The sequence below is a fragment of the Ambystoma mexicanum genome, chromosome 10, assembly GCF_040938575.1.
Source record: "Ambystoma mexicanum isolate Mex_15411 chromosome 10, UKY_AmexF1_1, whole genome shotgun sequence".
In the NCBI taxonomy this organism is placed as follows: domain Eukaryota; kingdom Metazoa; phylum Chordata; class Amphibia; order Caudata; family Ambystomatidae; genus Ambystoma; species Ambystoma mexicanum.
In genome coordinates, this window is record NC_090932.1 from 1,681,495,937 (window position 1) to 1,681,518,924 (window position 22,988).

At 48.8% G+C, this 22,988-nt stretch overlaps 1 protein-coding gene across 1 annotated transcript in view; it reads right to left on the reverse strand.

The window, feature by feature from the left end:
- The window catches only part of DHX37 (DEAH-box helicase 37), a 1,051,990-nt gene that overhangs the window by 673,923 nt on the left and 355,079 nt on the right, over window positions 1-22,988 (reverse strand). Inside the window, exons 10-11 of the mRNA XM_069620118.1 lie at window positions 1,765-1,866; window positions 1,005-1,119 (exon numbers count right to left, since the gene is read on the reverse strand). Of these exons, the coding sequence (XP_069476219.1) occupies window positions 1,005-1,119; window positions 1,765-1,866 (217 nt within the window). The remainder of the gene's footprint in view (window positions 1-1,004; window positions 1,120-1,764; window positions 1,867-22,988) is intronic.

Consider the following 22,988-nt stretch of genomic DNA (forward strand, 5'->3'; position numbering starts at 1 on the left):
TCATCTTCCAGTGGCATGTCTCTAGTTGTGTAGCCACAGACAGTCTAACCCTTGCACTGCCCATCAGCATCCCTCTCATCTTCCAGTGGCATGTCTCTAGCTGTGTAGCCACAGTCAGTCTACCTCTTGAACTGCTCATCGGCATCCCTCACCTTCCAGTGGCATGTCTCTAGCTGTGTAGCCACAGTCAGTCTACCTCTTGAACTGCTCATCGGCATCCCTCACCTTCCAGTGGCATGTCTCTAGCTGTGTAGCCACAGTCAGTCTACCTCTTGAACTGCTCATCGGCATCCCTCACCTTCCAGTGGCATGTCTCTAGCTGTGCAGCCACAGTCAGTCTAACCCTTGCACTGCCCATCAGCATCCCTATCATCTTCCAGTGGCATGTCTCTATGCTGTGTAGCCACAGTCAGTCTACCCCTTGCACTGCCCATCAGCATCCCTCTCATCTTCCAGTGGCACGTCTCTATGCTGTGTAGCCACAGTCAGTCTACCCCTTGCACTGCCCATCAGTATCCCTATCATCTTCCAGTGGCATGTCTCTATGCTGTGTAGCCACAGTCAGTCTACCCCTTGCACTGCCCATCAGCATCCCTCTCATCTTCCAGTGGCATGTCTCTAGTGTAGCATCAGTTCGACTCACATGTTAATAGACATAAGCTTCCATTTTACAATCCGCACTGGGGAGCTTCACCAAAATTGCAAAGATAAGAGGCCAAGTCACCTTATTTAATAAACGACCCAGCAAATTAGGGAACTCTTAAGACTTGCGAGCAAAGTGGTGTTGGTGCCAGCATGCCCCTTCCTAACAGAAGAGCATGTGCATGCCCTGGTGGTGGGCCCTATCAGTAGAAGAAGTTCTGATAACCAAACATGTGAATGCTGCAGTTTAAGAGCTCCAAAGTCAATGTAATAAAAGAGACAAAATGATAAAAATGGCACTCTAGAACAAATGCACAATGTATGATAAAAGTAATTCCAGATTAAAAGACAAGGAAACTGACCTGGTGGCAGCATTCGATGGATTTTGCAGACTTTCCTGAAACATTCTCCGGCATAGTCTTCAAGCGGAGTTCTCTTGTTGAAATGTACTGTGACGGGGTACTGCCGTGAGTCTATCTGTCAAAGATAAAAAACATTTAACCAACTCACCTTTTACATTTCAAATAAAAAGGAGGTGCAGTTTTTAATTACTGAAGAAACCATTGTTGAAAGGAGGGCTCCTATAGTTCTTTTCCAAGTTTCCATCCTCTGAATAGGAAGAATAGAGCGGCTGCCATCGGGAAGCTGACATCAAGGAGCAAGCCTGCCTAAAACCCACACTGTGTGCCACAGAGGCCTGGGATTCCTCCTGTGCACTGCAGAAAGAGGCCGTGAACCCGCGCCAGTGAAGTGGCAGAGTTGGATCCAATCATGCACCCCGTGGACCTGTAAACCTACTTGGTGTGCAGCGGCAAAGACACGCAGTTCACATTCTGCACTGCAGTTAAGTCCCTTGAACCGAAATGCTATGAGAGGAAAGCAGTTTGCATTTCAGTCCCATAAGTAAAATGCCTGGGAACACTCTAAATATGTAGCCCCGTCTTACTGGCACTGTAAAATGCCAGTGCCCCACTCAGATGAAGCGCAAAAGGGAGCTCTGGAATGATTCTACATGAAACAAGCAAATAAAGATATGGTGGGAGAGATTCATAAAATCTGTGCTGTGTCCCTGGAAGCAGTTCACGCCTGCACTGATAATACAAGCCCGACGCATGAACTTACTCTTATGACGGGCGGAGGGACAGGAAAGAGCCTGGAGTTCTGAGTGAAGTCCTCTATCCGCAATGTGGCGGACATTATGATCAGCTTCAGAGGTTTGCCTTTCTGTGGAAAGAGAACAGAAGATTAAAGTTTTACTCCCAAAATGGTTGCATACAAATTGTTTGTTTCACAATTATTTGAATTACAACTGACCTTTTCACAATTTACCAAATTGTGAAGGACAATTGTAACATATATGCGGGGGGAAACCCCCCGCAGACCCCCACCCAACGCAAACCCCCCAAAACCCTTTATATATATATAACCAAACCGATATGGGATACATTACTCACCGTAATCGTATTTCTGATGCTTGTATCTGCTTAGATTCACATGCTGTGCATAGGCCGACATCTAGTGGAAGCTGCAGAGTATTACAGTTTGTTTTTCGAAACTTGAAAATGGGCGTCGACACAGGGTGTTCCAGTAATTCTATCCCTAGTGTGATGTCCACTGTAATCATGATCCCTCACGTGTCAGATTGTATTTTTTCTGACATTAGGTAGCATGAGGAGTAGCGCGAGTACAGATAATCCAAGCAGATAGATAGATAGATAAGACTACAAGCATCCATGCGCCTTCTCTCAGAGGGGAGGAAGGGTGGGTCGCATGTGAATCTAAGCAGATACAAGCATCAGAAATACGATTACGGTGAGTAATGTATCCCTTCTGAGGCTTGTGGAATCTGCTTAGATAACATGCTGTGCATAGATTAGCGAGCAGTGCTAGAAGGAGGTGGGATGTGAGAAGGGTCATGAGCAAATAAATGTCCTAGAACCGCTTTTTCCCACTTGAGTATCTGTCTTGGAATGGGTGTCAATGCAGTAGTGCTGAGTAAAAGTGTGAATAGAGCTCCAAGTAGCTGCTTTGCAAATGGTGTCAAGGGGCACATTTGCAATGAAAGCCAGAGTGGCCCCGATGCCTCTTGTAGAGTGGGCTCCTGGCGTGAAAGGCAGAGTTTTTTCAGAAAGAGAGTAACACAGCTGGATACAGTTAACAATTCACTTCGAGATGGCACCTTTAGAGACACAATCTCCCTCTCTGCCTGTAGCTACGGAGACAAACAGCTGATCTGTTTTCCTTAGCGGTCTGGTCTTGTTTACATAGTAGAGGACCACCCTACGCACATCTAGGGTGTGTAGTTTCACCTCAGCCGATCTTTGTGGGTCTTGGAAGAAAGCCGGAAGCTCGATGGACTGGTTCACGTGGAATTTAGAAATAAACTGAGGTGAGAACCTAGGGTGTGTAGGTAAAACCAGTTTATCTTTATGAACTGTAAAGAAGGGATCCTGCACTGACAGAGCCTGAATTTCACTGACCCTTCTTATAGATGTTATTGCTACTAAGAAGGCCGTCTTATAAGTCAGGTGTTTGAGACTGCTTTTATGCATGGGTTCGAATGGGGGGACCATGAGTTTAGATAGCACCACGTTAAGGTCCCATCCTGGTGGTGGGTTTGAAATAGGAGGGTGAAGTCTCTTTACTCCTTCCATGAAAGCTTTAACTACTGGTATCTTCCACCACAACACCTTGTTATGAGAGGTGGTGTATGCTGACAGTGCTGCCAGGTGTACCTTCAGTGAGTTAAATACCAGTCCTGCATCTAGCTGGTGGAGCATGTATGTGACAATTGTGGAAGGAGTGCATCAACTGAGTTGACTTGCTTATTCTGGCACCAGATAACGAATCGTTTCCATTTGGCAAAGTAGCAGTGCCTCGTGTTTGGCTTCCTAGATTCTTTTAGGATGTCCATAAATCTCTGTGGTAATTTGAGATGTCCAAACTCTATGATTTCAGGAGCCATGCTGCTAGGTTCATTGAGTTTGGTTGAGGATGCACTGTTTGACCTTGGTGCTGGGACAGTAGGTTGTACCAGCCCAGGAGTTAGATGGGTTCGCACACCGCTAGTCTGCGTAGGTGTGGGAACCACGGTTCTCTCGCCCACATGGGAGCAACTAGGACGAGCGTCATTGATTCTCTCTTCATCTTGTTGACCACCTTCCTGATGAGGTGTTGGTGGAAAAGCGTACGCAAATATCCCTGACCAGTTCATCCACAGGGCGTTCCCCTGGGAGTATGGCTGGGGGAACCTTGATGCAAATCCTGTGCACTGTCTGTTTTCGCTTGTGGCGAATACGTCTATAGTGGGGAAACCCCACTGAGAGAAGATATCTTCTACGATTTCTCTGTGTAGACACCATTCGTGTTCTTCTGGGAGGGCATCTCTGCTCAAAGCATCCGCCAGAGAATTGAGATCCCCTGGAACATGTTGAGATGACAGGAAGATCTTCTGAGTGCCCATATCCATATTTTCTGGGCAAGCTTGGACAGATTTGGCGAACAAGTCCCTCCTTGCTTGTTTAGGTAAAACATAGCTGTAGTGCTGTCCGTCTGGATCTGCACTGACAGATTCAGCAGGTAGGGCTCGAACGCTTGAAGCGCTCTGAATACTGCCAGAAGCTCTGGCAGGTTGATGTAATTCTTGGCAACTGAGTGAGACCAGAGACCCTGAGCTGTGTGGTGGAGGTGGTGAGCTCCCCACCCTGTCAGGCATGCATCTGTTGTGACTACCGCCTGTATCTCGGGATCGTAAAAGGGTTTCCCCTTGGACAGATTTTCTCTTGTCCACCAGTGAAGGCTTTGTACCAGTGTTGGCGAAACGACCACTAGATTGTCCCACTGACCACTTGCCTGAGACCACTGTTTCGCCAACCATTCCTGCATGGGATGCAGGCGCAGGCGCGCGTGGGGGACCAGGTAAATGCATGATGCCATCATGCCCAGCAAACGCATTGCTTTGCGTACCGTTATCTGCCGACCGGCCTGATATAGTGGAATTTGCAGCAGTATATTCTGAATTCTTTCCTCTGATGGAAAGGTCAACCCCTCGTGTGTCTAGGATAGTTCCTAGGAACTGTTTGGAGGTGCTTGGCACCAGACTTGACTTCTTCTCGTTTATTGAGAAACCTAATTCGAAGAGGAGGTCGATCGTCCTTTGAATGTTAGTTCTGCAAATTACTGGGGTCTCCCCCGTGATGAGCCAGTCATCCAGGTAAGGGTACACCGGGATTGCCTCCCTGTGTAGGTGTGCTGCCGCCACCGCCAGTACCTTGGTGAATACCCTTGGAGCCGAGGCTATCCTGAAGGGCAGTACCTTGAACTGGTAGTGCCGACTGTCCACCTTGAAGCGCAAGTACTTTCTGTGCGCTGGGAACATGGAAATATGAAAATAGGCATCTTTCATGTCCAATGTTGTCATGTAATCCCCCCTTTTTAGGAGGGGGATTACCTCTTGGAGAGTAGTCATGCAAAATTTTTGGGGCTTGACATACTTGTTTGCAGGCCTTAAGTCCAATACTGGGCGCATTGTCAAATCTTTTTTTGGCACAAGGAAGTAAGTTGAATAAATACCCTTGTTTACCTGGTGTCCCAGGACGAGTTCTATCGCATCCTTTGCTAGAAGATTGACAATCTCCTCGAGGAGGATCTTCTGGTGGTCCAAAGAATGTATTTTTTGTTGTGGAGGGTGGTTTCGGGGACGCTCTAACAGTTCTATGCGGTATCCTGCGGACAGCAGCCATCTGTCTGATGTGATCCCTTCCCAAGCTTGGGTGAAGTTGGAAATGCGTCCCCCTACTGGGGATGCGTGAGAAGGGACCCTGAACGGATCGTCACTGTTTTGGTGGAGGCGTGCCGCCGCCTCTACTGGGGCTGCCTCTACCTCCTTTACCACGTCCTCTCTTATTACCCCTGCCATAACCCTGGGTAGACTGCTGGCTGTTGTTGTTCCATTGTGTACCCTGCCTCTGCGAATAGTTAGACCCTCTCTGGGAATTTTGTCCGCATGGGTGACAAAAATTGCCATTCCCTCTCTGGTTTGGGGATTTATTGGTTAGTTGGCCTAGGGATTTGAGGGTCTCATACTCGTCCTTGGCATTTTTCAGCGCGTCCTCGACCGCCTTTGCAAACAATAGATCCAGCTCCACCGGTTTATCTACAAAGATGCTTGGGTTTCGGCTTTGAACCCAGACTGTCGCAACCAAGAATGCCTTTTGATAACAGTACCCTCTGCTATCAATCTGCCAGCGTTATCCATGGCATCAAAGGTTGCTTTTAATATGCAACCTGACACGGCTCTTCCTTCCGCCGAAACTCGTGCCAAATGGCTTTTTAAGGGTTCTGGGGCGGAATCTATGAGTGCCGCGACTTCTTTCCACTGGTGGCAGTTGTAACTCGCCAGCAGGGTGGTGGAGTTGGCAATCCTTGCCTGGTAGGCAGAAGTGGAGGCTACTTTCCTGCCCAAGCCATAAATCTTCTTGCTTTCCTTGTCGGGAGGAGCTTCCGACGATGACAAGGGTGTTCCCGCCCTCTTACGGGTGTTTGTAAGTACTAGGGAGTCCGGTTTCAGATGCCCTCTTATGTACAGTGGGTCTGGTTGGGCTGCCCTGAAAAGCTTCTCAACTCTGGGGTTTACTGCCCTAGTGAGATAGGGATTAACAAGGGAAGGGTCTATCCTTCTTTGTATAGACTTAAGGATAGGGATGGCCTGGGCAACAGGTCTCCTTTCTCCCACTAACTCCTCGGCAAGGTCCCTCTCTTCCTGAGCACCCTGGGTGTCAATGTGGAAGTGTTCTGCCGCTCTGGACAGCACTTCATTCAAGAGAGGCTGGTTGTCGACAGGGGAGTCGGTAACCGGGGGTTCTTTATCTACCAGGGAATCTAGCCTGTAGGTTTCTGGGTCGTCGTCCTCCTCCTCCTCTTGGTCCTCGTCATCCCCATAGTAGCCCGTCCCAGTTTGTTCTTCCAACATGCCCAAATCTGCATCCTCACAAAAGGATGGATCTCCCTGATATTGAGAATAGGGGTTTGAAGTGGGAGCTTCAACCCGGGACTTCTTACTTGGGGGTATAGGATCCTTAGAGCCTGAGGGAGTTGACCCGTCGGGGATATAAGAGAGAAAGTGTTCAGGGTTTTTGGCATAGAAATCTGCCAATGATGACATCCTTGACATGACTCTGTCTATGTCATCACTAGACCATTCTCTTGAACTGGGAATGATTCTTTCTTGGAGGCCTTTCCCTGTTTTATCTTGACTATACCTACTGGTCTGAACAGGGGTCTTTGGGATAACAGAAGACCGAGACTTGTCCATCTGTTTCTGTGGAGTAAAATGTTTTTGAGGTGTGGAAGGAGGCTGAGACTGCTTCCTTTGTTTTTCCCCTTCCCCGTGGGTGGAAGAGTGTTTACCCTGTTTTTTTGCCCCTTCTGAGCCTTTCGACGCCTGGCGCCGAGGTTCGGGGGTAGTGTCCCTATCTCTGGGAACAGCCGTTGCGCGGCCTGTTGACGCCGACTCCTGGAGTGCGGTCTGGGGATAGAGGTTGGCTTCGTCTTCTGACGATCGAACCTCCATTCCCTTGGGGAGCGAGGCACTCTTGGCAACAGTGGATGGTTGCCTGGAGTCATGCGGCGATCTAGATAGAGAACGCCCAGAGGACACCGATTCGGACCGTTCTCTATGTGCCTCTTTCCGAGTTCTCGATGTGCGTGTCGAGTCTCGGTTGGACTTCATGTGTTTTGTGGAAGTGCTGTGGGTAGCGCTTGTGTCGCCAGGGGTCTTCCCCATAGCCGCCTTGCCGGACGACCTTCCGAGGTCGGGGACTTGCGCTTGGCTGTCAATTCACGCCACGTTGCCATCGCCGTCCGAAAGCACAGCGTCGCTGCCATCGCTGAAGGCGCCCTCCGCTGCCATGGCCTCTTGACGCCTGCCGTGGTGGGTCCAACGCTTGATCGAACGGTCCTTGAGTGTTTTCGGTTTGAACCTACTACACACTCTGCAGTTAGCCTCGGGGTGGTCCCTCGGTAAGAAGAGATTGCACGTGGCGTGTCTGTCAACCCAAGGGTACTTGCGGTTGCATTTGGGGCAAAATTGGAAAGGGGTACCCGCCATACGCACCTTGTGGCAGCGGGCTAATAAGTGTAGGAATATATAAGAATGTACCTATATACCAAAGAGTGTAGAGTATGTCCACCCCCCACTCTCCCTATTTGCAGGGCCGAGGCCAGAGGCCTTGCGAGGCCCGGGCCGAGGCCAGAGGCCTTCCGAGGCCCAAATCCGTTCCGCCTCTGTGGGCTCCTTCCAGTATCCTCACCACCTGAAATTCGAATTAACCCCAGCCCACCACCTGGATAGTGCTGCAATGGTGGCGTTGGCTAAGTGGGCACACATTTCTGTATCCAACTTCTATCTCCTGACACCACATCAGGTCCCTCAAGCATGCTGCCTCTGTGGGGGCAGGATTCCTGTTCAAGGCATGAGGATTCAGCGCTTTGCCAGGATAAGGAGTCCGCATAACAATTTTCTCGGGCGCCCTGAATTGTTGACACGTTTGTCTAGGAGGCCGACTATATCCCTGGGGATCTCAGTTTCCAGGACCTCATTAGTACATGTGAGCACCCACACCCAAAACGGCTGAACCAAAAGGCAGGACCCCACAGTAAGTGAAAGAAATAAGACCCTCCCACCTGGCACAAGGGACAGTCCCCACCTCTCGATGGGTCAAATTTAAGCTGATGGACTGAGGACAGATAGGCTTGATGCAATATTCTGAACTGGATACGTTTGTGCTTAGCGTGCAGGTAGAATTGCACATCCTCCTCCATACCTCATCCACGATGGAAGCCCCACCAACCTTCCTCATCTAAGCTTAGCAGGAGACGAAAGCGAGGGGAGCGGGGGAGGGGGAGAATATATCTTGGGTCATTTTATATAAGGAGAAAACCGCTTTTGTGAGGCCCACTGTGGCACACATGTATTTAAGTAAGGGAGATGGTTCTGCCGGAAAGGAGGGGCTCCACCAACGGAATGCCTCCCCCATACTCATGTACTGAAACACTAGGCGAAAATCCCTCCCCACCTTGTCCCCAAATATTGTCCTGGAGACGAACGACCCCGATGGATACATATCACGCACATTTTGGATGCCCAGTTTCACCCAGGTTTCCTCAATCCACCCATTGCATGTTGGCTTTAGGTCCCCTATGCACCCACAGGCTCATCTGAGACGTGTCACAAGAAGGCAGTATTGGCCTTCTTGTGAATCTTACTCCAAGCCTCTACTGTGCGCATCTCACTGTGTCAAACCTACAGGGGGACAGCACCCCTGGGGACAGCAGCAGAGAATGAAGTGGGAGTCTTGCTTCCGCAAAATGAGCGTAAGTCGCTAGATGAACAAGTTACTTACCAACTGGTAATGTTATTTCGACTGGATGTTCCTCCAGCGTATTCCACATCTTTTGACATGTAATGTCCACAGCTGTGTACTTCGGAAATTTTTCGGCAGAGGGCGTCCTGCGTCAATGGCGTGGGTCGATGTCTCTCAAAGGCCTCCGTCGAGGGCGACGTCACTGGATGTTATAAATAGGACGCACGGCGCCTGTAGCCTCAGTTTATGTTTTTTAACTCCAAAACGTGTGACATGCTCGTACAAAATCCCTGCTTGACTGCACATAGCCTTGGGGGAACGTAAGCTGCAATAGCATAGGAAATTCTCCAGAGGGGCAGGCTGGGAGGGCGATGTGGAATACGTTGGAGGAACATCCAGTCGAAAGAACGTTACCAGTTGGTAAGTAACTTGTTCTTCGAATGGATTGTGTCCTCCAACGTATTCCACATCTTTGACAGACTCAGCAGTACCAGAAAACGGAGGAGGGAAAAGAATTTAGAATATCCAATCAGATGGCAGAATAAAGAACCGCCTTACCAAAGGCCATATCATGACCATGGAGAGTATCCAGGGAGTAATGTTTGACAAAGGTGTGGATAGAAGCCCATGTCCCTGCGTCACAAATATTTCAAATACGAACACCCCGCTGCAGGGCTGTGGAAGCAGCCATGCCCCTAGTGGAGTGAGCTTGCAACCCTTCAGGGGGTCCTTGCCCGCCAATCTGTAACATTCAGTAATGGTGAGGATAATCCACCTGGACAAGGTCTGTTTGGTAACAGCCTGGCCAAATTGGTGTCCAGCGTACCCCACAAAGAGTTGTTCATCCACTCTGACCCTGGACATCCTAGAAATATAAAAGCTCAGAGCTGTTCCAGTGTCCAACCTATGGAGTCGCCCCTATTCCTTAACAGGATGAGGAGGAGGATAGAAAGAAGAAAGTACCACTTTCTGGCTTAAATGAAACTCAGACACTACCTTAGGTAGAAAGGGAGAACGTACCCTCAGTACAACCAAATCCTTGTGGAACACAGTAAAGGGAGGCTTAGATGAAAGGGCCTGCAATTCACTCACTCTGCGAGCGGATGTAACCACAACCAAGAACACTGTCTTGAAAGACAACAGTCTCAAAGGACAAGAGTGCAAATGTTCAAATGGAGCACCCATCAGGAATTTCAAGACCAAATTCACAGCCCAAACCGGTAACTGAAATGGGCACGGCGGGAACACATTAGTGAGCTCTTTAAGAAATTGGGAAATCAAAGGTATCTTTAAATGAGGGCTGATCCCCTCTCTTAGCAGATCATCTAAAGAGTTTGCAAGGAGTAGCAAGAAGAATTCATTGGGACCCTGGCTGAAGGTACAGTCTGCCTTACATCTTCCAACAGTGAAGGAAGGCCAGGAAATCCAAGAGGGAAGCAGGAACCCTGCCCTAAACATCTCCCAGGAAACAGAGGGAGATACTGAATGCAGAGGACCCTCCAAGCAGCTCCAGGTCTGGTACCCAGCCAGCACACAGCATGCCCTGCTAGGCTCTGCAAGCAAGATTCCTAGTTGGGAAGTGCCAGAGAGGCTCAGAACCAAACATGGGACCAGGCCGTTGCCTGCAACTCTCTCCTCAAGGACGACACAAGCCCAGCGAAGAAGCTAGGAGTATACCAACAAGCATCAACCAGCGTCCACTTTTAAGGACATTTTCGAGGCAGTCGAGCCCCTCGAACAGCAACCGACTGCACCGCTGACTGTTGTCACGCTGCAGTCACTCAAAGCCGTCCAAGATGTCTCGACCAGTGCTTCAGACCTACCAACGTGCACTGAGACGACGATTCCTGACCCTGAGCCGCTGTGTAGGCCAGCCTGTAGCCGTCCGACCAGCCTCGCTCAAGCACAAGGTACGTTTTGATTCTGTCACCCTGAAGGTGTTGAGTACCTTCCCCGAAGGTGTTTGAGTACTCACGTAAACCGGTATACTGGAGAGTTCACATGAGTGTTCACTGTAGGCGTGATTGGTCAGGTCCGAATCATATTTTATTAGCCCAGTCTAGGCCTCCTCAAAGAAGGCAACCTGCACTGTGAAATACCACCCTGTCCAAGCCCAACTGAATACGGACAGGGTGGTGGTTCACTTGGAAGAGCAAAAATACCACCCGGTATTCACCAGCCTGAAAGGAAACAGAGTTGAGTATTAGTACAGAACTCCAACAAGTATACGTATGTATGAAGGATAATGAATGCCAGACTAACCTGAGGTGCTGTGAATCGTGATCAAAGGGAAGAGCAGGTATAGGTGGTATAAAACTCTTTATACCAAATGTTCTTTGATAGAACGTCCAGATGAGGGTTGTAGACAAACTTCCAAAGTTTTTTGGGAAGTAGGGAAAAAGGGGGGTAGTTAATTTGGTTAGTTGGGAGCCTGACACCCGAACGCAACGAGGGCGCGCTAAGGGAATGCAAAGAGGCAATGACAACTGCATGGCATCCAAAGTTCAAAGCACTCTGAGGGACCAAAGGGTAATCCGTAACAAGTCCAAGAAAACAGGCAACAAGTCAAAAATAAATTGGGTTAACCGCAAACATCAGGGAAAATCCAGTAGCAATCCGTGATTAAAAAATTGGATTGAGAGGCCAAGTAGTCAGTAAATGGGGTAATACCAAGGAAAAAAGACAGAATTGAATTACCAGAGCAATAGCAGCTGGGCAGGAGTTGGAAACCAGTGTGGAGCGTGGAACAAGGGATTTCAGCCAGACCGAAATAGAAACCAGCGTGGAGAGCAGAACAAGGCTAAAATCAACGAAACAACTTCAATCAGAAGCGCCCGCTTAATGTGGAATGATCATTCTAAAGCGTTTTTATGTTGGCACTTTTGTGACATGTTTCACGATGTCGGTCACAGAGGGTTGTCTGCATAGCAACCGATTGCAGGCAAGGTGGGCGTGTCACTTTCCGGGAACCGATGCACTTGAGAGCGTGACGATCCTGAAGGCGCCTTAGGTCACTGTCCATTTCCAGACAGTTTACCCGAGTGAGGATCATTCAGAAGTGCGTACCCATGGAAAACGGCTGTTTGTGAAACCAATGACATGACACATTGTAACTAATTTATATCCCCTGAAGAATTTCCCTATAATAATTCTGTACGTAATATTGGGAATGAAACATGTTGGAATAATAGACTGTTAGATTAATTATACAGTTTTATTAAGGCAGTCATAGCCAATGACAGTTGTGTTGATAGTTAAATTTGTCCGTGATTATCTTGCCATTCAACTAGACACAGTATTTTATTATTTGAACCAAGTGCTAGTATTAATTAAATGTGTCTGTTTTATGTTTTTGTATGTCGTCCTATTATTGTTGAATACATCTTAGTAAGGAGTTCGTAGTATTTAGTGTTTCCTTTTTCATTTTTTTTAAAATGGAAAGTTTTTATTTGTATATGTTTTTTTTGTTTGTGATTTTCTTTCAAATATTTGCTGTGGAGCATATGACTGTATACATTTTTGTAATAAAGCATTAGTTATTTTTTTATACAAGTTTCTGGCGATTAATTTTGACAATATTGTTTTTGAGTTACAAAATAATAATAAAAAATTGAAATATTGTTTAAAGTGTTGTTTTGGGTATGCAGTGCTGAGTTTTCCTCATGGTAGGGTAGGGCCCCCTCACAGGGGACACTGACCATATAAGGTATAGTGAAGAGGTGACAGGACTTTTTTGATGATGATATTTTGTATTGGGGCATAGTGTCCCGGGAGGATAGCTCAGACAACACGAAGCAACATAGGTTCGATCCCCGGGTCCGCGCTTAGAAACCTCTGGGTATTTAAGGGCGCTATAAATACACAACTAAGACCAAAACAATTACGGAACTAGAAAACAAACGATTTCTGTAACAGCGCCTCGATGCCCGCGGGCTGTGTGAGCGCTTTAAAAATGCAAATAAATAAAATAAATAGACCTGTCCTCTTGTCATTAACAATCCCCAGGTCCTTTTAGAGTTTAGAGGCACCATGGCAACCACCAGACGTGTCCTGCGGTCACGTGTTTGTTGGCTGTAAAAACACTGCAGCGGTTGCGAGCAGCCGGCAGTGGCACTTTGACTGAAGGCCCCTAGTGACATTTTGGTGCTCCCTTTGTGCTGAAACCTAGTATCCTTTCACTTTTTAGATGAATTTCTTTACCAACTACCCGCCTGTCAGTATCCAGAGTGCCTCCCTTTTCCTTCTTGAAACTGTCTGTCCTAAGCATTCCATCACAGGGTGGGCTGTATTGGTTCCATGTGTTAAAATCGCGGCAAAAATTGCAGTTTACAAAAAAAATTGTGGCAAAAAGGCAGTGGTTTTGCTGCCGCAATCCATGTTATGGATGCGGGGGACACCCCCGCAACACCCGGACCCATTATACCATTTAAGCGGAGCGGAGGACACACCTGCAACCCCAGCTCCACTTAAATGGCATAATGGGGTACACCTTTACCAGGTCAAACCAAACCACAGCATTTTTTCTGTGATTTCTTTGTAGAGATGTCTTTTTTGCCGCAATTTTATTACTGCATACCGCTGTATTGTGTAGTGTGCTAGAACTGACTGTTGAATAATGATAAAGTAGATCTTTTTATACAACCTTTACTGGACAGTCCCTTTCATCATTGGGTAATAATTGTATTTTCTCGTTGCAAATAACCAACGATTCACGAACTTGCAGAGATGAGCCTGCCGTTACGTACACCTTACCAAAATTGGACACAGAGGTTTATAATTGACTTGTGTTTGCAATCTGTTCGGATCCCTTCTGGTGTACTAGATGTGTGGGTCAGATTGATGGTTTAGAAACCAATATTCACCACTGGACCTCTGGTGCCCCAGAAGTTGATTTGTCACAGTGGCCTCTCAGCATCTGAGACCTTTCCTCCGGCAGTTGGTGCATGAAGTCCGCCTTGGACGTTATCTTAGCATCAAGAGGACCAGGGAGAGGCTATCCAAGCATTTCTTCCGGCCTAGTGTAGGGTTGCAAGACGAAAACCACTGCAGGAGTTGCACAACTTGTCAGTTATCTGGCAAAAGTGTAACAAAGATTCAGGCTCCACTGGTTCCCACTACCTGTAGTGGGTTTACCATTTGAGAGGGTAGGGGCTGGATGCGGTTGGTTCCCTTGATCATCTTACATCCTCTGGCCGTAGGTTTATCTTATTGGTCGTTAACCATGCCACTAGGTATCCTGAGGCCATCCCGTAGCGGGCATTAACTGGCAAGTCAGTTGCTAAAGCATTAATAGACATTTTTACTAGGATTGGCTTCCCTAAAGAAGTTTTGTCTGAAAAAGGCAGAAACATCATGTCTAAGTATATATGCAGGCCATGTGGAAGGAATCTGGGGGTGTCTTCTAAATGTTCATCTGAATAGCCTCCACAGACAAATGGTCCAGTGGAGAGATACAGTGAAACTCTCAAAAGCAGGACTGGAGCCCTGGAGGAGCACCAAAGAAGGAAGTTCAAGATGGTCAGTCTTTCTCAGGTCCTCCAGGTCCTTCGACTTCAGGATTGGTTGGTGTTTCTGGACCTACAGGATGCTTACTTTCATGTGCCGATTCATCTAAAGCACAGAAAGTACCTGAGGTTTGCTGCTGGCAGATCACACTTTCAGTTTCGGGTCCTGCCATTCGGATTGACCTCCACCCGAGGGTCTTCACCAAGCTAATGGTGGTGGTGGCAGCGTATCTCTGGCGAGGGGGGATTCACGTCCACCCCTACCTGGACGACTGGCTGAACCGTGTGCGTTCTCCCGAGCAAGCGACAGATCATCTCAGTCTCATCTGCTGCACTCTCCACAAGCTGGGCTTCTCCCTCAATTTCAAGAAGTCGCATCTGACACCTTCCCAACAGCTCCAGTACATTGGGGCTGTGTTGGACACGTCCTTGGGGAAGTGCTCGCCTCCCAAGGTGAGTGCTCCTCACATTGTGCAGATGGTGGACAAGTTTCAACATGCCGAGCATCTCTCGGCTTTTGAATTCTTAAGGCTGCTTGGCCTCATGGCATCCTGCATTTTTCTGGTGCCAGAGGCCAGGCTGAGGATGAGATCCCTGCAGTGGTCCGTTCTCAGGCAAGATGTCGGATCCCATTCAGATTCCACTCTCGTCTCAAAGGATCTTCTGTGGTGGGCCAACGAGGTGAACCTCATGAAGGGGGAGCCGGTTTGGCAACCGTGGCCAGAGGTGACTGTAGTGACGGACGCTTCCCTCACAGCATGGGGAGCTCATGCTGACGATTTGAGTGCCATCGGTCGTTGGTCGCTGTCGGAGGCCTAACTCCACATCAACCTGTTAGAGCTGAGGGCCAGCCTGATGCCTGTGCCGTGGAAGAGTGTCCTGATCATGACGGACAACACAGTGGCCATGCATTACCTCAACAAAAAAAGGGGGGGGTAGGGTCACTCCCGTTGTGCAGAGAGGCGATGCAGCTGTGGTGCAGGGCAATCCAGCAGGGAATATCACTCTCGGCAGTTCATCTGGCCAGAGAGGAGAATACGGCGGCGGCGGACGCTTTGAGCAGGCAGTGCACGGTCTCTCACGAGTGGGAGTTGGCTCAGGAAATCCTTCTGGAGATCTTCTCCCTTTGGGGAACTCCACAAGTGAATCTCTTCGTGACCAGTGCCAACCAGAAGTGCGGGAGATTCTGCTCAAGGCAATGTCCTCCGAAAGGAGCCTTAGGAGACGCATTTGCCGTGGATTGGTCATTCCCACTTCTGTACGCGTTTCCTCCAGTCCCCGTCATTCCTCAAGTGTTAAGGAGGTTGCAGAGGTTCGGAGCCCACAGGATCCTCATTGCTCCGGCTTGGGCCAGGAGAGCGTTGTACGCAGCCTTCTAGAAATGTCCATCTGCCCTCCGCGCCATCTTCCATACCGAGAGGATCATCTCTCGTGCGATTGGAGGAGGGGGTTTGGAGGAGGTCGGGTTCTCCATCCAGAGGTGAAGACTCTCAACCTTCACGCTTGTATCTGAAAGGTTAAGATACAAGGATTGGGACCTCCAGGGTGACGTGATGGAGGTGTTGCTTTCGGCCAGGTGGCTGGCAACCAAATCCCTGTACCGGTGCCGTTGGCGTAAGTTTTGCGACTGGTGCAGAGGACAAGATGTTAATCCTTTTCATTGTTTCTTTCCCATGGTTCTGTCTTTCTTGCTTTCTTTGGCCCACAGTGGCCTTCAAGTAGGTGCCATTAAAGGTTACCTGGCGGCGCGGTCTATCTTCAAGCCCTCGTCTGAAGGGGGTTGCCTACTGTAAACACATGTACCAGATATAACATTTCACTGCCCTTGATACTAAGGGGCGGGAGCTGACTTCAGTTTGACACAGATGCATATCAAAAAGGTGTTGGGTTTCCTGTCCCCTTTGTCAGCTCATGGACCAGCCCTCTCGCAGGCCTGCTTCAATTAACTCTTATCAGTATGCGCTGCCACAAGTAGAACTGACAATGGGCAGAGAGGATCCATTGAGCCTTTGATATTTAATTAGATATTAATGATATTAATCATGGCAGGAGGAAGGCTTTGCCCTCCCCCTTTTGAGGTGCCTTCATGTGCTCCTGGCTGTCAACATTCCAACTAAATGTGAAGGGTGGACTGTGCCTATAGGTTGTGCCCCCCCAGAGTACACAGGTCTATGGGAAAATATGTACGGATTAGCCCCACACTTTTTCAGAGGTTGATCTCCCATCATTCAATTTCTTTAAAAAAAAAATCAAAGAATCCCAGGTGAGTGCACACCCACCATGAGGATAGTCGAATTCCTGACAGACACCAGACACCAACCACCTCCACAGTGGACTTGTAGGTTCACTACAAAGTAACCCACCTTCCCAATACATGTTAAGCTTTTGCTAGTGACACCCAACCCAACCCCTCACTAACCTTTATCGGCTATTATCAACCAGTTCCCCTTATTTCTTCACCATTGACACTTGACCCTACTAGGACGAAGAAGAGGCAACTAACAGCAATGCAGACGGAAGAAGCACCAGGATGCCTGTGCATGCAGGACCCTTCAGCATGGTGTGGGAGTGAGGACTCCCTGGAGTGGACCAAGAAGGGTGAAGAAAGCCATGCTGGATTATTGCCCGGTTCCCTTCTATTTAAAGTGCTCTTTCCCATGTGGTAGAGGACAAACCCAGGAGTGTCTGAGGGGCAGACGCTGGAGCCCCGAAACTAGAGGAAGAAGGCTGTTTGATCCGCGCTGCAGCACAAACATCCTAAGTGACCAGTGAGTTTCTGGGACTTAAGAAACCCGGTGCACGTGTATGAACTTAAGCAATTTAAGAAATACATGGTATTGGAGTGGTCGCTCGTTTTCGAAGGTCTCCGAACAATGAACAGCTCAATTTAAGTGGAACGAACATTAATGCTCGTTAAGTATACAAGAAAGGGGAATACTTTGTATAAGAGTGGTCGTGTGTGGCAAAGCACACGTTCTCGAAAGTCTCTGAACACCGAACTATCCAATTAAAGCAAAACAAGCAGTTACATTTGTGTACCAGCCCCACACCGTCCCTCCTTCAGCCCCGTATACTCTCCTCCTTCTCTCCCATTCCACTAAATGAGATCTCTAAAGCTGTCCGCTCTATTAAAGTCTCCTCTAAACAGGTGCTCTGCCACTCCTCCAAAACCATCAAGGACAACATTGCCTCTATCGCCCCAGCATTGGCTGACCTCTGCAACCACTCATTTGCCACTGGCTCCTTCCCTCAACCCCTTAAGGACTCTTGTACTCTTGTGCAGCCTCTGCAAAAAAGAAAAGCTGTCTGCTGACCCTTCTTGCCCGGCTAATATTCACCCAATCTCTATCACTCATGGAGAAGCTGGTCATCCCTCAACTGACCCTCCACACCGAAGTGACCATTTGCCTCCATGACCACCAGTCTGCTTTTAGGGCATCCAGAGGCACCGAAACTGCTCTCCTTAACACCCGCAAGGACCTGGACTCTAACCCTACCACTATTGTGAGTGTCCTGTTTTTTTAAAAACAATTTTATTGATTTTATTAAAAAAATAACAACTCAAACCAAACTTACAGTGGATGCATAATATCAATCACAAATAAACATACATTGCTGTATTCCAGCCCACTTTATCTCCCCTTCCCCTCCCCAGCCTACCCCCCCTCATTTCCAGTCTCTACCTCTTGCGGTGGGGATTCCTCTTCGACAGAACTCATTGGGTCTCCATCATTTGGTCCATTATGCGAAGGCCCAAATAATTCAGCAATCGGTTGCCTCCAACCCGATAGGGTTCCGGCTTCTTCTTCTATCTCCCCTTTACACACTTCCTGCCATACCACTGTTTCCGCCTCCGCCCACTTCTGCAGATCCTTCCACCACATTTCCATTTTGGGTCTATTACATGCCTTCCAACCCATCGCAATCCTTCTCTTTGCTAGGACATACGCTAGATCTTTCAGTTTGCTTACATGTTTAAGATAACATGGTCTGGGAATCCCTCCTATCAAACAAGCCCATGCAGTATCCACCTTCATGTGGATCCCTTTGTCTTCCATTTTCTGTGCTATTTCTCCCCAGTATCTCTCTATCAATGGGCACGGCCAAAACATATGCACCATTCCCGCATTTTCTTCATTACATTTAGGGCACACTTGATGTCTGGCGTTTTACAATTTAGCTATCTTTTGAGGCGTCAGGTATGCCCTGTGAGTTATATACATTTGTATCTGCTGTAACCTAGCATTTCTCAATACTTTTTTCTGATAGCCTTGTGCTCTCTCCCACATCCCATCACTCATCGGGGCCCCTACTACTTCTTACCAGTCCAGTCTAAGTTGCACCACCTCCTTGCCCGCTTGGGACATTATCATCTCATATAATCTAGATGTTTCGTGTCCGCCTTCTGCTATGTCATATATCGTATCTATAGTGGCGTCCGGTTCCTCCGCCAGTGCCACTTCAGACCAGGTACCTTTAATTCGTTGCACTACCCCGTGATACATAATATATTGCCCCACACTCAACCCCATTAGTTCCACCAGCTCCCCAAATTCCAGTATCTTCCCCTCCTGCCACACATCCCCCATCGTTGCTATCCCCACCGGTTCCCAGTGCTTCCTAATCATTAACCTCAGTTGCTTTTCTCTTCCCACCACTGTGACCAATGGGATCTGTGGGGAGCACGGGGATGGCTTTTCCATTAACCGGCACGCTCTTCGCCATATCCCCCACCCAAGGCCCATCATCCCCGGGCGGCCTTCCAACGCCGATTTAGGCAACCATATCATCTCTTGTAGAAAGTATGGGTCCCTCTGAAACAGCCTGTGTTCTAAGGTAGGCTCATCAGAGAGCCATTTAGCTACGTATTGTAATTGGCTCGCTACATAATAGACTTACCAGTTTGGTAATTTAATGCCTCCTTTCTCGTATGGATTTTGTAATTTCCACAGGGCTACCCTGTTCCTCATCCCGTGCCTTAAGAATTCCCTGCATATGCCGTCCAACCTAGCAAAGAATTTCCAGGGTATTGAGTATCGGATGTTCGCGAAGCAGTGCAACAGCCTGGGCAATGCCACCATCTTGAGCATCGCCCCTCGTCCCATCATTGCCAAGGGGAAGGGGAGCTTCACCTAAAACTTCATGCTACTCTACAGTTTCTTAACTGTTCTCTCCGTGTTATGCCTATGTTCAGCTTCTACCATATGATACATGTCTACCCCAAGATATCTGAATGTGGCAACCTCCCACGGTATCTGTAGGATCGGCAAATGCTCTAACGGGAGCCCTCTATATCTACCCAACGGGAACATACAGGACTTCCTGGGGTTCACAGCTATACCTGATAGTTCTGCAAACCTCTTCATCACTTCCAATATGTAAGGGAGGTTCTCTTCTGGGTAACGCAAATACAATAACATGTCATCTGCATACAATGAAATTAGATGTGGTGTCTCCCCGACGACAATACCTATTGCATCATATTGCTGCCTTAAATAAATCGCCTGGGGTTCTAAGGCTACAATATAGAGCATGGGGGACCATGGGCATCCCTGTCTGGTACCTCTACTGAGTTGCCATCTTTCAGAAACTACAGCTCCTGTTTTCACTCTAGCTAGTGGTGCCATGTATAACGGTTTGACCCATTTGAGATATCTTGGTCCCATGCCATAATTGGCTAGGGCCGCCGTTAACCAGGGCCATTTGACCGAGTCAAATGCCTTGATCGCATCTAATGATACTATCGCCATCTCGCCTGCATCTCCATTAACATGTTCAATGACTCGGTGGAGTCGCCTAAGGTTATTTGAGATGTTCCTATTCGGGAACATATCCTGTCTGATCGGGATGTATTAACTTATTAATGACCTTCTTCAGTCTATTTGCCGCTGTTAGAATCTTGCTGTCTTGGTTTAACATTGACAAGGGCCTGTAAGAGCCACAGTCACTACCAGGCTTATTGGGTTTGGGAAGTGGTATAAAGACTGCTTCACGTAAGGATTCCGGTAATTTCCCAGCTACATATGCTTCGTTAAGCATCTCCAGCAACGGAGGAGTACCTCTGTTTTATATGCTTTATAGAATTTGTTTGGGAGTCCATCAGTTCCCGGGGTTTTGCACGTGGGCAGCTGCGTCACTACCTCTTCTAGTTCCTCTAGGGTGATCAGGGTATCTAACTCCTCCCTCTTGGAGTGGCTCCTTCCTTTCAAACAGACCATCCCAAATGCAAATGTGTCCTTTTCTCTCATCCACCTTACTCTCTACCTGTGGCGTCCCTCAGGGCTCTATATTGCATCGCCATGGCTCCTCAACATCTACTTGGCCCACCTGATCTCTACAGTCTCCTCTCATATCCAGTGTTATGCAGGCGACGCACAGCGCTCTTTCAAGCTGCCATCCTCCACCCCTGACTCCTCGCTCATGCCTGACTGCTATTCAGGCATGGTGCTCTGCCAATGACCTCTGCCTTAATGCCAGTAAGACGAGATCCTTCTCGTGGGGATGCCTGCTCCATGTCCCCTCCCCCCCCACTCTCTGGCCTGACTCCTTCGGTCCCCTCCCCTCACCCACCTGTGAGTCAAGAAACCTTGGGATCATCTTTGACTCCCTCTCTTTCTCTCCACACATCAGGGACCTTGCCAAGAAGTCCAACTTCCAGCTGCACCTCCTAAGGGGCATTCTACTGTTCTTTGCCTTCCCCCAGAAGCTGAACGTCTCCAGAACTCTGGTTCTCGCTAGGCTGGACTACTGCAACAGCCTCTTCCTCAATCTTCCTCTTTCCTTCCTTTGCCCCCTTCAACTAATCCAGAATAGGGATGCAAAACTAATCCTTGGCCTCAAGCCCAGAGACTGCATCTCTCCAGCCCTAAAATTTCTCCACTGGCTCCTGGTGACCTTAACGCTCAAGTTCAAGGCACTTTGGATCATCCAAAACGCTGTCTGGGGCCTGGGACCTCTACATCCAGTTTTCCCTCCCTAAATACCTCCCAGTCAGAGTCCTTTGGTCCTCTGGCTCCAACTCTCTACAGGTCAACCGTTTCTCCAAGAAGAGAGTGGGAGGTAGATCCCTTTCCTCGGTTGGTTTCTCCCTCTTGAATGGCCTTCTTGCACCCCTCAGACTTGAGTCGGATCTTCTTAGGTTCCTAAAACTTCCCTTTTCTCCTGTTCTTTCCCTCTCCTCCTCCCATGCTAACTCTTCCTCAACCGTTGCGACTGGGGCCTGGTCCCTTCAGAGTCATACAGGGGCCATACCACCCCCTACCAGTCCCCTCCAGCTCTTGCCTTCAGGGCCCCTTACCTGGACTAGCCCACCCTGGTCCTCCCTGTCCAACACACTCATCCTCCCTTCCCCCATCTTCCCCTTGCTGCCTTAGATGCCTAGCACTCTCCCACCCCCATCCTCGGGGCACCCCACTCCTGCACCTATCTCTCTACCCCCTCCCACTTAACACCTTGGTCATGCACCTTGGCTCCTGCCCTGGCCAACTTCTGCAACCACTCCTTCGCCACTGGAGTCTTCCCTTCCCCCTTGTGCATCCTCTCCTTAAGAAACCCTCCGATGACCCGTCCTGCCCGGCTAACTATCGCCCAATCTCCATCACTCCTTTCCTGGACAAACTCTTGGAAAAGCTGGCCATCTCCCAGCTCAATCTTCACATTGAATCTGTTTGTTGTCTCCATGATAATCAGTCTGGCTTCAGAGCTGCTAGAAGCACGGAAACTGCTCTCCTAAACATCCGTGAAGACCTGCTCTCCAACCTTGAGTCCAACACCCCTTGTGTCCTGATCTTACTTGATCTCTCTTCTGCCTCTGACACGGTTAACCATGCCATCCTGCTCTACCGTCTCCTTGATAACCTGGGGTTCACCCGTCAGGCCCTGGAGTGGCTGACTTCTTTTCTCTCTGATCGACCCTCCCAAGTTCAACTTGGGTCCTTGCTCTCCTCTATCTCTACCTGGGGTGCTGCCCAGGGATCTAACCTCTCTCCCTGGCTGTTCAACCAATCCCTGGCACTTCTTGCCCACTGAATTGTCGCGCTCTGCCCCAACTTCCAGTGCTATGTGGATGACACTCAGCTCATTTTCAGGCTACCCTCAGCCACCTCTTCTCCCTCTCTGATCTCCGACTGTCCGCCATCCAGGAATGGTGTGCCGCCAATGATCTCTGGCTTAATGCCAGTAAGACCAAGATTCTCCTCATCGGCACACCTGCTCCCTCCTTTCCTGTCACTCTCTGGCCGGCCTCTCTTGGCTCTCTTCCTGCTCCCACCTGTGAGGCTAAAAACCTCAGGGTCATCTTCGACTCCACACTCTCCTTCTCTCCTCACATCTGTCGTCTCTAAGAAGTCATACTTCCAGCTGCACCACCTCAGAGGTATTCTTCCTTTCCTCTCTTTCCCCCATAAGCTCACTGTCTCCAGAGCTCTGGATCTCTCTAGACTGGACTATTCCAACAGCCTCTTTCTAAATCTGCGTGCTT